Source organism: Hyperolius riggenbachi, chromosome 2 (assembly GCF_040937935.1).
Source record: "Hyperolius riggenbachi isolate aHypRig1 chromosome 2, aHypRig1.pri, whole genome shotgun sequence".
NCBI classification, from domain to species: domain Eukaryota; kingdom Metazoa; phylum Chordata; class Amphibia; order Anura; family Hyperoliidae; genus Hyperolius; species Hyperolius riggenbachi.
This window is the reverse complement of record NC_090647.1, coordinates 81,999,103-82,013,133: the sequence shown is the minus strand read 5'-3', so window position 1 is coordinate 82,013,133 and position 14,031 is coordinate 81,999,103. Positions and strand designations below refer to the sequence as shown.

At 43.1% G+C, this 14,031-nt stretch overlaps 1 protein-coding gene across 7 annotated transcripts in view; it reads left to right on the top strand.

The window, feature by feature from the left end:
* ATP8A2 (ATPase phospholipid transporting 8A2) overlaps nt 1-14,031 on the top strand; it is a 970,290-nt gene that overhangs the window by 807,916 nt on the left and 148,343 nt on the right. For all 7 annotated transcript variants that reach the window (XM_068266975.1, XM_068266976.1, XM_068266977.1 and 4 more), the window contains one exon: nt 7,967-8,055. In XM_068266975.1, the coding sequence (XP_068123076.1) occupies nt 7,967-8,055 (89 nt within the window). The remainder of the gene's footprint in view (nt 1-7,966; nt 8,056-14,031) is intronic.

The window sequence follows — 14,031 nt, the reverse complement described above, 5'->3', positions numbered from 1 at the left end:
AGTATCGGCTGTAACAAAGAAATATTTTTCTTTTAAGGTCATTATGCTGTTGCGCCTCTTTTAGAGCAGAGAGGAAGTCCTGAGTTCAGATCCGCTTTAAGTTTGCACAGAACAAAAATGGCTGCCTGGGGGATGGTTTCACACAGTTCCCTGTATCCTTTCCAAACAAACCATCAGAGCATCCATTGAATAAAGTGCTCAGGTCCAGAGAGCCTAATGTGCAATTTTACTCTAGATCTATATAATTTCCAGATTAGGAGCCATGATAAAATATGGCCTGTGAGTATTTCATCTGTGCTCATTAACAGCCTGCTGTCATTTTTTTATGTTGGAAAAAAGTGCCATTTATGTAAAATGATGAACAAACCGAACAGGTTTAATGCAGCCCCCGCTGCCTGTATCGGACCTGGCGTAATGTCAGACGCGGCCGGCTTTCATGAATGTCATTTTCCACAGATCCCCCATGAGGATCTTTAAGATAGGATCCCATTAACTATTATTGCCAGGAGTTCAACATATCCGCTGAGTTTGCAGGTGTATAAGGCTGTTAAAAGTATAATAGCGCCTTTGATGGAGGTTGAAAAAAGTTACACAAATAAACTCTTTCTGTGTGTGCCAAAACTAGTGTTCAGAGTTCCCAGGAGATCCAACGGGGGCCTTTTGTGCTGCAGTTTGATAGGACTCAAAGAGGATAAAATCCAGACGGTCCAGAACTTAATATAGAAAGCAGATTTCACATCAGGTAACATAAAGCCATCAAAGGCGGTTAAGCAGTTTAACAGTTGATATTCTTGTAGCTGTTTTCCAATGCTGTGTGCTCTGAAAAGGCAGTCAACCATCAGAAGGAACAGGAATTCCTCAAACAGCATGGCTGAGTGACTCTGCACAGGACCAGAAAGCCTTCTACCTTGAAGACGCCTTTTAAATTCAAACCCAGGTTAGGGTAGGCGGCTGAAAGTCATCTCTGACTGACACGTCTCTGTCGGCACTTGTGAAATGAATTGGTGGTCCCAATTTATAAAGAGCAGCGCAGTGCATTAATGTTGGCTGTTAAATGCGTGTCGCTTTCAGGCTGGCGGACTGATTAGAGATAAGTGTTGGATGAGAAACAGCATATTTCACAGAGCTGGAATCTGAGGTGTTTCTAGGCTTTTTGCTGCCTGAGGAAAAGTAATAACACCTCCTACCTCCCCTGCCCTTTTCTCCAATGTCGGACCATTAAATATTCATGCTGATGAATGTTAAAAATTGCAGCCCATTGTGTGTCTGTTCCTTTTGCCCCCTGCATGCTGCCTCACCTTACCTTTTGGCAAGTCCAGTCCTTGAGTCACAACTGAAGGTGCGCCTGTCTATGTGTTCCTGAACAGGGCTGGTTTAAGCAACAATGGGGCCCCAGGGCAAAATTAACCCAGGGGCCCCCCCCAACAGATACCCCGGAGCAAAAATTGGCATTAAGGGACCTTTTTTGCAGCTGGTATAGTCAGGGTGTGAAGCCCCAATCGGTCGGAGCTCCACATTCTGGCTACCCCAGCCTGCATGGGGGACAAGGGGTTAAAAAGTTTCAGGAGGGGGGACCCCACATAATTAAAAAAAAAAGATTCCCACACTCTAAACATAAAAAAAATTGGGAAAATAGGAAAAAATGCCAGGTATCTTCATACAGCCATATTGCGGCTGTATAGCGATCCCTGGCCAAAGCACTTCGGCTGCATATGGACCCCCTGGAAACCCCGTCAGGAAATGTATTGCTCTTTCTTTTGATACATGTAAAATTACACTACCGTTAGGTACTAAAAGTGACATTTACCACATTTAAAAGTATACTTTTTTCTTTCAAAACTTTAAAATCGATTTTCTCAAAAACTATAAGGTCTTTTTGAAAAATTGTTTTTTCTTCTTATTCCCAATGATCTCCTTAACATCTCCTGCATATTTAGGGTTTCTAGAATTTAAGGTGGATTTGCTGTTAACCATGAAAGTCGGCTGGTTTTTAAATGTGTATTTTTTTTCCTTTGAAACTTTAAAATCGATTTTCTCAAAAACTATAAGGTCAATTTGAAAAAAAAAAATATTTCCTCTTGTAGCCACTGGGGGCCCCTACAAGCTCTGGGGCCTTGGGGCAGCTGCCTCCTTTGCCTCTATGGTAGCACCGGCCCTGTTTCTGAAGTTGGATGTTGCTTTGCCATTGGTAATTTAGCTCCTCCGCAACTGAATGCCATTGGTAACCTAACCCTCACCTGAAGGCAAATGGTAACCTAACCCTTATCTGAAGGTCAGTGGTAACCTAACCCTCACATGAACAACAATGGTATTCTAACCCTTAACTTGAAGGCCAATGGTAACCTAACCGTCCGGATGATAACATGAAGAATCTGTAATAGCGTATAGATTTTGTTTATGCTATTACATTGTTTACTTTCACCTGAGGAACATTGTGAAAATTAAACGTCTCATTCCCCCAGAGGATTTTCCACCCCAATTCACGCCTTAATCGCATCACAGCTGGTCTACTACAATGCCCTCTATGCAGACCTCCCAAACAAGGACCTGAACTGCTTGCAACTAGTACAGAATGCTGATGCCAGATTACTACTCTCGCCACTGTCACATTATGCCGATTCTTTGCTCACTGCACTGGCTACCTGTAAAATGGACAATACTCTTCAAGGTTGGACTGTTGACATTCAAATCCCCATGCCTTGGATACATGAAGGACCTGCTGAAACTGCACCACACCTCTCACAACCTCAGATCAGGAGGATCCATAAACTTGGTCACTCCCAGATTGCACCTCAAAACCTTTGTAGCCAGAGCTTTCTGTCATTCTGCCCCTACCCTTTGGATTTCCCTACCACACCTCTGTACCAGAATTTACCAATCAACCAAATACTGGTCTGAACCATGCTTATAAATGTTAAGTCCTGTAGGAGAAATTTGCTTTACAAATGTTGTTTGTTGCTGTTGCTTTTTCATTTTACATTTATTTATTTTTTATTTTAGCAGTATTAGTCAGTTGATAAGGAGTAGCATGAAAAAGTGGTGTTTTCTGTTTATGGTTTTATGAAGACATTTTTATGCAGTTCATGCTGTTTTATAAGGACCCATTCTCACCCTCTTGCATTTGGTTTGAGGTTGTGGACATGTGATTTTAATGCGAATTTGTTAAAAAGCATGTATTTCTTTAGTGCCGTTTGAATGCAAATTTTCGCATACATTTTTTAATCTCCATACCAACATAACATCACTGTGACTACACAGGAAACAGCAAGAAGCACGACAGATGGAAAACTTTATAAAAGGCATGCGTTTTTTTCACATCAAAAACACAAAAATTTACATTCACATGAGGGAACATTGACTTTCATTACATGCAACGACATGCGGAGCATTACATTTACTTTTCATTACATTACATGCAGAGCAATGCACGGTGCACAAATCTGCAGCAAGCAATCTGTTATTTGGTTTTTTTTTTGCATTAAAATGGATTACAAAAAAGCATTCAATGGAAACTACTCCTTTGAAATTGCATTGCTGTCTGTTTGCTATGTGAATTTTCACATTGGAAATGGAATCTAAGAAAATTATATAAATATACAGGAGAAACTGGAAAAATTAGAATATTGTGCGAAAGTCCATTTATTTCAGTAATTCAACTTAAAAGGTGAAACTAATATATGAAATAGGAACCCTATCAGGTGTTTTGGATGAATTAGAGTCTGACACTTTGAGCCTAGAATATTGAACACAATACTCTAATATTCGAATAGTCGGAGATTTTGATTTTGGGGTTTTTCATAAGCTTTAAAGAGACACTAAAGCGAAAAAAAAAATTATGATATAATGAATTGGTGTAGTACAGCTAAGAAATAAAGCATTAGAAGCAGAGACATAAGTCTAATAATTGTTTCCAGTACAGGAAGAGTTAAGAAACTCGTTATCTATGCCAATAGCCATTGAGCTCTACGACTTTCAAAGTCGCAGAGAGCTCACACTTCTGATGGTTTTTACCTCAACTGTATTTTTTTTTTCTTTTGCAGAGAACAGTTCAGGACGGGTCAAAAGTTCATTGCCTGTTCTGTAAAAACATTTAGAATGCTGAGTAGTGTGTAAATTGCAAGTATAAGAGAATGATGCAATGTTATAAAAAAGCTGTAAAACTGAAAATAAAAATATGAGAATATTTTTTTTGCTACCGATGTTCTAGTAATTATCCGTACTACACAACCAATTCATTATATCATTATTTTTTTCTGCTTCAGTGTCTCTTTAAGCTATAATCATCAAAATTATAACAAATAAAGGCTTGAAATATCTCGCTTTGAATGTAATGAATCTATTTCATACCGTATATTAGTGTCACCTTTTAAGTTGAATTACTGAAATAAATTGACTTTTGCACAATATTCTAATTTTTCAAGTTTCATCTGTACCGTTTAATTACTCATATGTTTGGCATCATAGGAAGATCTTGAAAAATGTTATTGCTGGTAGCATCCTACAAGAATCTCTGAAATGTACTAGCTATATCGCTGTGATATGCCATAATATAGAACAATCCAGTGTTGAAAACATAAATAACAAACATTGATTTTCCTGACCCTTAGAGAAGGCATCATTTTATTGTATGGAGCTTTGCATCCCTCTAGTTTTAGTTATTTCTGTGAGGGAGTTAGAGATGCCGCCCTATCTGAGGGTCAGCTGAAAGGACAGCGAAATTCCTCCAGCCATCTTCTCACTTTGACCTCAGCTGATGAATTTGGCACCAGCAACTGATAACTGAGAATGTGACCACCTGCTCTTTGTTATATGTCCAAAGGAGACAGTGACACGGCCCCACACTGCTAAATATGACTCAACTATGGCGAGGCCACCCATCAGCAGTGATGGCTGCAGAGTCCTGGCTGACATTTTTATCCCTAATGAAGTTTACAAACACTTATTCAGAGAAGAATTACCCCAAGCCATGGAAATCGCACACCTGTGACTCCTGCTGCCCCTTCCCAAAACTGGAGGGAGGCTAACGGGAAGTGGCCACTAACATGCAAATAATTATCGTTTGCATGCAATTTGTGCGCAGCTTCAAAGTAAACCAATCAATTAAATGGAAAGTGAATCTAAAGTGAAAATAAACTTATGAGATAATAAATTGTATGTGTAGTATGGCTTATAAATAGAACATTAATAGTATAGGAAGAGTTTTATATTTTAATTTTTGGGTTTTATAGCTTTATTTTTAAAAGTGCACCAGACTGTCAACTAATGTTTAGAATCCACACTCTGGGCCATATTCTATTGCTGAACTCGCCAGCGCTAAGCACTGGCGAGTTCTTAACTTAGGCGATGGGGGCATCGCCTAATCTAATTAAACTTTAGACCCCCCCAGGCGGAAAAGAATCCATGGCTCAGACAGCAGACCAATGGGGAGCCCGGCTGCAGATTCAAAGATGCTTTGCCCGGGCTCCTTCTATGCGCACAGTAATTACAGTGTTAGATACACTGTAATTACGTGACGGATTTTGCGGCGAGAGGCGGCGGGTGATCGGCGGCGGTACGTATGACAGGGGAGCCCGGCAGAGCTGCGCGGGGGCTTCTAAACTGTGCGGCGACCCGACGGGGAGCTCTGGGGGTCTCCTTATTAAAGGAGACCCCCAGATGCTGCGGCAGAAGATGTCGGCGATGTTCGGCGGGCGAGTGCGCATGTGTGGGGAGTGAGGCCGTGGTGCTGATGGACAGCACCACAAGGTAAACCTCACTCCCCATCGCTCGGTAAAAGGGAGCATCGCTCAGGCTTTCGCCTGAGTAATGCTCTCTAACGATCGGCCATCGCGCGAAGGATATGGGCAATAGGATTTGCCGGTAATCCTCGCGCGATGGCAAGGTGATAAGTAGCTCGCATCTGCAAGCTACTTATCACCTTGAATAGGATATGGCCCTCTGCCTTTTAAGCTGTCTGTCCCCTGACAGATAGCCGTTTTTTAGCTTCTATTTATTTTTCAGGAAACGTGACTGAATTTGACAGGCTGATTGACAAGCTTTTTTGCATGGATAAATACTCAAGTTTTTACTTGCTGTACTGGAAAACAGAAAGGGGAGTCATATATTTTTTAATAGGGCTAGTACTACATAAGTGTACAGAATATGTTTATATTTTGTTATGTCAATTTTCATTTTCATTGATCCATTTTTAAGCAGCAAACAAATTGCATTCAGTTTGCCAGCAAGCCAGAATTATTTGCATCACGTTGACAATCCCCAAAGCTAAGCAATATGTTTATGCTCCATTCAACAGTGACTTATGGAGGGGCAAGTTCTGGACTGCTAGAGAAAAAGAGAGTTTGAGAATAAATAGAGAAGTATGGCAGTAGTCACATGACCTCAATTTGGCAAACCAAATGTTTTTATTTGCAAGTATTTTACTTGTTTTACACTAATATTACTTTTGAATAGTGTTTTATTCAGTTTTTTCCTAGGAGATAATTTTTCATCTTCTATTTAACATACATTCTCAGCACTCTGCAATTGAAAAACTACCAAAACATAGGTGAAAAAGTGCTGTCAAAATTATTATGAACGTTTTCTTGCTTGCTGATGACTTAAAGGCGTTTTCGGTAAGGTGTCTCTTATAACTGGAAATACGTGGATAGAAGATGAGATTAAAGGAATGATAGGTTTGCTGACAATGACGAGGAACTGTAGTGAAAGATGACATACCGGTAACAAATAGACTTGCTTATTGTTTGCAATATTCATTTATAGAGTATGTAGTCCAGAGGTGCCCACACTTTTTTGGCTTGTGAGCTACTTTTAAAAATTACCAAGTCAAAGTGATCTTCCTCTGTACAATTTTAGGAGCACACTTGTATATACAGAATGGAAAATGTAGTGGGGTCGGGATCTACCATGAAGGCCTTCGCGATCTACCTAATGGGCACCCCTGATTTAGTCAGTGTTTGCCCATTGTAACATCTTTCCTCGCCCTGATTTACATTCTGAAATGTATCACTGGTGGTGACATCTTTAGTTCTGCACAGAATGTTCATTACTAAGAGTTCTATGCACAGAGGGATGTATTGCTTGCTTGGCAGTTGGAAAGAGTCCTCATTTCCCACAATGCAATGAGGCTCTGGACCATGGTCATGACATCAGGCTGTGAGAGGGGCTGCACCACAATATCAGCCATACAGACCCCCCCCCCCCCCCCCCCCCCCCCCCCGATGATCTAATTGAGAAAAGGTAAAGATTTCTCATGGTAAAGGGGGTATCCACTACTAATTGGAATGAAGTTCAATCCTTGGTTACAGTTCCTCTTTAGAATTTCTCCTATATGCAAATCTCTTTTGCATAGGAAACTGTGTAGGCTAACAAAGCTATTAGCCGGCAGCTGTATATGTAGCAAAATAACAGTATAAATGGTGTTACTGTCCATAGAATTGACTCTAAAACCCCATAGAAATAACATGGTGTGGTTTGTTTTCCTTGTGTATCCAGGTTTTACCTGTGCCTGTAGAAGGATTTTGTGAAAGTATCTATGTTGGAGGGCACTCCTCTGATAAATTCTCAATGTGTGCAGAGGTCCAGTCCATCCGACAATGACAGACTTCAAATCTTTAAGATACAAAAATTCAGTGACCAGCATCGGAAGACTTCTGACCTCAATGTGACACCACCCTGATCCATTGGGTTTATAATCCATTGCAAAGCAGCCAGAGCTATAATACTAGAGTTATTTATTACATCTACATGCAAATGGATGTTGGCTACAACTATGTTCACTGATTGATGTGAATAAAGCCCTACTTGAGAAGTCTACCGGTGCTGGTCGCTCAATTTTTGTATCTTGAAGGATTTTACGAACACATTGATGTCCTATATTACTGAAATACTTCAGCTATGAGGTGACCTGTGCCGAGATTTCTTATATCAGATATATGAAGTTCATCAGTCTTACCTCTTTGTGTTTCAGGCAGAGACGGTGTTGAAGAACAGCTACTTCTGGCTTGGATTACTGCTGGTCCCCACCACATGCCTGCTACGAGATATAGCGTGGAGAGCGTAAGTCACACCTCATAATCCCCATTCCAGTATTAAAGTGCTCCTGTCACGTTCTTTCACATTTCAAAGATCTCTAAGTTAAAATAAAACATTGGCAACAAAGATATACAAAAAATGTCTTTAAGTACAGAGAGCCATAGTTAAAATCTACACCCTATTTGTGGCCAGTTATTCCTGCCTTTCACACCAATATGGCAACAGCTTTCTTGCTTGCTGTGCTGTCACGCGGACAGCAGAGCTCCATATCTCAATTTAATTGGCTCCCGGCCCTTGACCACTGTGAGCCAATCACAGTGATCACAGGTTTTTTTTTTGTTTTTTTTTAGAAAAAAAGTCTCTGGTCCTTAAGAGTCCAGAGACGCCAGATACTGAAGTGCTTAACCACTTGCCGACCGCACGCTTATACCGTGCATCGGCAAAGTGGCAGCTGCAGGACCAGCGACGCAGTACTGCGTCGCCAGCTGCAGGCTGATTAATCAGGAAGCAGCCGCTCGCGCGAGCGGCTGCTTCCTGTCAATTCACGGCGGGGGGCTCCGTGAATAGCCTGCGGGCCGCCGATGGCGGCTCGCAGGCTAAATGTAAACACAAGCGGAAATAATCCGCTTTGTTTACATTGTACGGCGCTGCTGCACAGCAGCGCCGTAAGGCAGATCGGCGATCCCCGGCCAATCAGCGGCCGGGGATCGCCGCCATGTGACAGGGGACGTCCTGTCACTGGCTGCACAGGACGGATAGCGTCCTGTGCAGCCCAGATCTCCCGGGGGAGCAGGTAGGAGAGGGAGGGGGGAGAATGTCGCCGCGGGGGGGGGGCTTTGAGGTGCCCCCCCGCAACAAGCCTTCCCACCAGAGCGATCAGACCCCCCCTGCACACCATCCCCATAGGGGGGAAAAAAGGGGGGCGATCTGATCGCTCTGCATGAAACCTGATCTGTGCTGGGGGCTGCAGAGCCCACCCAGCACAGATCACAAAAATAACACTGGTCCTTAAGGGGGGGGGGGGGGTAAAGGGTGGGTCCTCAAGTGGTTAAGTAAGATATAGGATTAGAATGTTATATATATTTTAACCACTGAAAGTTTTTTGGACCTCTTAGCATTACTTTATTGAAAGGGGTCCAAAAAGGATCCATAAAGTGATTACTAGCTCCATGCTCCCATCCAGTGACTAAGCATTACCTTGCACTTATAGTACTGTGCGGTGTGATCTGGTTTTCTTGTATTACTGTATTGTCATATTGCTGTATGTCACCCCTAAATATTGTCTGTAACCTAAACTAACGTCCAGCGCTGTGTAATATGTTGGCGCTTTATAAATACAATAAATAGACTATGGAAAGCACATTTTCCAGATACAGGCATAAGTTTACCTCAGTAGCATGCCGTATGCATGAAAATAGATGCTGATAGTGACAGACATAAAGTATACTTTGCTTCTCAGTAAACTGGAAGCATTTGCTAGATGTTTAGATACTTGTTTTTCAAAGAGCTTGCTGAGCCGCGTCATTCTGGATGTCAGTGTGAACCGTCCATCTCTCTACCAACAGATTGCTCTGAGGTAAAGCTGAGAAATCAGCACAACTGTCAGCAGATGAAACTGTGCAGATGTAAGAGGAGGCTGGATGGGCACATCTGCTCATGCAAATATCTGCCTGCTCAACAGTCTGAGTGATCACTGAGCAGCAATCTATCGCTTTCATTGTTACCGAGAAAAAACACAAGCGCTTTGTATTAATAATTCCAAATGGTTTTCACTACATAACAAACACTCACGCAGTTGCTTTGACTTTCATATCATAGTAGGGAGCTTAGCTTGCTGAAATCATGTCCTATTAAGCACATTATCATAACAGAGCTACAATAAAGAGCACAGAAAAGTTGGTGGACTCAGTTGGGTAGATAGAACTGAAAATAAATCTGTACTATTTCATACCTCCCAACTTTTTGAGATAAGAAAGAGGGACACTTTAGGACACACCCCTTCCACGCCCTTAATCACGCCCCTGCCACGCCTCTGACCACGTTTAACACATATATGTACACAGATCTGTACATGAGTCCTGGAAGAGGGACAAATGAGGAAGAAAGAGGGACAGGGGGATTTGGTCCCCAAAGAGGGACCTCTCCGAAAAAGGAGAAGTTGGGAGCTTTTTTTTTTTGTAATTTAGTAGTACTACCATGTACACTCTTACGAGGATCATCCCCCACAGGGGTTCCAGACTCCTTCCCTTGGACTACAGTTTGGGGAGGAGGTGTGTAGAAATGTGTCAATAGCCAAGAGGCTAGGGGGGAATCTGTCACTATGGAGTAGGGAGGAGGAACAGTGCAGTTTCCCATGGGCAGGGTGAGCAGAAGGACAATTCGCTGGGAGGTCAGTCAGACATCACTGTGGTGCCCATACATTGCTTGATTTTGCTGGCCGATTGACCTTCCGATCTGATAATTTTACTAAAACGGTGGAGAACCAGTGCTGTAATATGGCCGCCCGATCGATGTTTTGATCGCTTTTCATCCAAAATTGGTCAAACAGATTGTTTGGGAATGCTGTATGGCTTTATTTCAAGGGCTTAATTGGTTGTGCTGAGGTAATGGCGATCAATATTGTGACAAAAAAATGGGCCGCTGGCTGGAGTCTCCTCAGATGTATGTGTGGTCCCCCCTCCCTCATTTCCATTTGCAGTGTTGAAGGCATACCTGTCACACCAGTGCAAATCCTGGCCTCCTATGGTGTCTGGCTTCACCAAGAGCGCCTGTACCATGTGAGACCTGAGTTGTAGGACGTCACTACATATCTCGGTGTGTCACATGGTACAGGTGCTCATGGTGACCCCAGCTACAAGAAGCTAGCAGGTCTTTGCTGTACTAGGATATGTCCTACATAAAGAATTTTGTGAAGACATAGTTGCGGATCTCTTTTCCAATCTACAAGATTTGTGTTGGTCAGATGACTTGAGGCGGCCAGTATTTGAGTCAGGAGTTGACTGGTCTGAGCACACATCCCCTTTTTTCTACTGTGTAGCATACAATTGTGTTTCTTCCTTGGGTGTTGGGGGGGGGGGGGGCAGAGTGCAGATAGGCTTGCCCAGCGGTGGCAGCGTCTGGGGGCTTGTCTGCGCCTCGCACCCCCCCCCCCCCTCACCTCACCATTGGTGTGTTTGCTCCCAAACCATGCAAATGGCACCACAGGTAAGTCAATTCGCAAGGGTAGGGTAGCTATCCTTTGGGGGGGCAGCATGGGTGGTCCCCCCTGGGCACAGGCCATGTCTGGGGGGTGTGCTGGCTGTGCTTTCTCACTCCCCCCTCCCTGAGGGGCGGTTGCGGCGCTCCCGGGCAGTAGATGCCTTGTGGGGGTGTCTGCACTGCCCTTCATTTCTTGGGGGTGCAAGGAGGCCTACACGCGGCACCCCTGTTGAGATGCAAAATTTTGCATGGGCCAACTCCTGCAGGAAGTTTAGGTGGACAGGTTAGATCCTGCATATTCTGGTGGGCGAATGCAATTTGCATACGCTTTGCCATTTTGATTGGTCAGATAACTTGAGGCGGCCAGTATTTGAGTCAGGAGTTGATTGGTCTGAGCACACATCCCCTTTTTTTCTACTGTGTAGCACCCAGCTACAAGAGTAAGCCACGATTCGTGCCGACATGTTATGGCAAGCCTGGGGGGACAAATATACACTTAGGGGGTGGCAGCAGGATGATTTCATGCTGAAATATATTGGAAATTGGTGTTCGGTGTGTGGGCAGACAGTAGATCCCTCTCTGATCAGATGCTAGGTACACACTATACAATTTTTTGACAGATTTACTGTCAGATCCACTATTTCCAACATGTCCGATCTGATTTCCGATCGATTTTCCATTCACTTCTATGGAAATGCGGTCAGTAAATCTGTCAGAAAATTGCATTGCTTGTACCTAGCATGATTGAACAATATATGGCCACCTTAAAGGGAAGGTTCACGGTGGCTGTTAAAAAAATAAAAATGCCCATCCACTTACCTGGGGCTTCCTCCAGCCCGTGGCAGCCAGGACGTGCCCTCGGCGCCGCTCCGCAGGCTCCCGGTCCCCTCCGGTGGCCGACCCGACCTGGCCAGGCCTGCTGCCAGGTCGGGCTCTTCTGCGTTTCAAAATGCGCCTCACGGGGGCGCGCTGACGTCATCGGACGTCCTCCGGGCGGTACTGTGCAGGCGCAGTAGACCCGACCTGGCAGCAGGCCTGGCCAGGTCGGGTCGGCCACCGGAGGGGACCGGGAGCCTGCGGAGCGGCGCCGAGGGCACGTCCTGGCTGCCACGGGCTGGAGGAAGCCCCAGGTAAGTGGATGGGCATTTTTATTTTTTTAACAGCCACCGTGAACCTTTCCTTTAAAGAGGAACTCCAATGAAAATAATGTAATAAAAAAAAGTGCTTCATTTTTACAATAATTATGTATAAATGATTTAGTCAGTGTTTGCCCATTGTAAAATATTTTAAATCCCTGATTTATATTCTGACATTTATCACATGGTGACATTTTTACTGCTGGCAAGTGATGTGGCTGCTGCTTGCTGTTTTGGCAGTTGGAAACAGCTGTAAACAGCTATTTCCCACAATGCAACAGGGTTCACAGACAGGAAACTGCCAAGAGTACGTACTCAGAATTTCTTTGTAGGAGGGGTTGCACCACAATATAAGCCATACAGCGCCCCCTGATGGTCTGTTTGTGAAAAGGAATCGATTTCTCATGTAAAAGGGGGTATCAGCTACTGATTGGGATAAAATTCAATTCTTGGTCGGAGCTTCTCTTTAAGGATCTGGCAAGCCACCGGATGTTTAGGTGACGTTGGGGGGTGGGGGTGCCCATGCACATGTTATATTTACACTCAAGGAGGTCCTTTTTCGGGTCAAGTTGAATCCAGCTTGTGTCAGTTACTATAGAATTCTATATCTCTTTTTGCTTGTATGTAGGAAATATGTCTGTACCAAATGTTAACTAATGATTGAAATAGATTTTTGTTCGCCTATGCTTCTGAATCACCCTGTGTGAGGGCATTACCGACTGTACTACAATTACTAATTTTTTTCAGCTTTTTACGTTTCCAGAATTCCAAACATCCAGTAAATCATGGAATAATGTAAGCTTCTGACAAATCGCTATTTATGCACTATCCTTATTTATATTCCAGTCACAAAATCCCTCCAGGATGGTTTATAACTTCTGACTGTGAAATCCTCGTGTTTCCAGTACAGACTAATGTACCACATTGATAAGAACCATGCTCTGCCCCCCACAGAGCTGCTTGTTTATGCTAATTTGGCCTATGACAGTGCACAGCCGCTAAACTGACTTGCTGTAGTAGCTAAAAGCGAGTGGCCAGGGTTATCCAGTTTGAGCCATGTTATTGTTACCCTGACAACCTCCTAATCCCGATGTGAACAACTGGTGATTTGTGGAGCGCTCCCCTAGCCAGGTCTGAGGAGATATTGGCTAAATCCATTACAACCGGCTTTGTTGCCTAATGGTTTGAGTAAGCTTGTTACATCAATTAGTAGGGAAGTGTTATGGAAACCTTGCTTTAAAAGGGAATTATTTTGACAGCAGAAGACTAAGCTAGGACAAGCCACGTTTATACAGATCAGATGTAGGACTCTTTGGTGGAATTTGGGTTTGGTTTGGAATTCAAGTCCAAGTTGATTTTTTTGTACAGCTGAATATTTCTTGCAGATGCATAAATATTTAATATTTTAATGTTTAACACATGTATAAAGTTTTGCTTAAAAAAAGCACCAAAAATAACAAGTAAAACACTAAAAAGCAACTAAATGCAATGTTCTAATTCTCCTTCACAGAGTTTTTAAATTAATACATTTGTATAGTAAAAAGGAGATAATTACGGCTAATACCTGAGTCAATAAGAATCTGTTAAAGGACAACTGAAGCGAAAATAAATGAATGAAATAAACAATTGTATCTATTTTCCTTCTCCTAAAAATGACTTTTTAAGA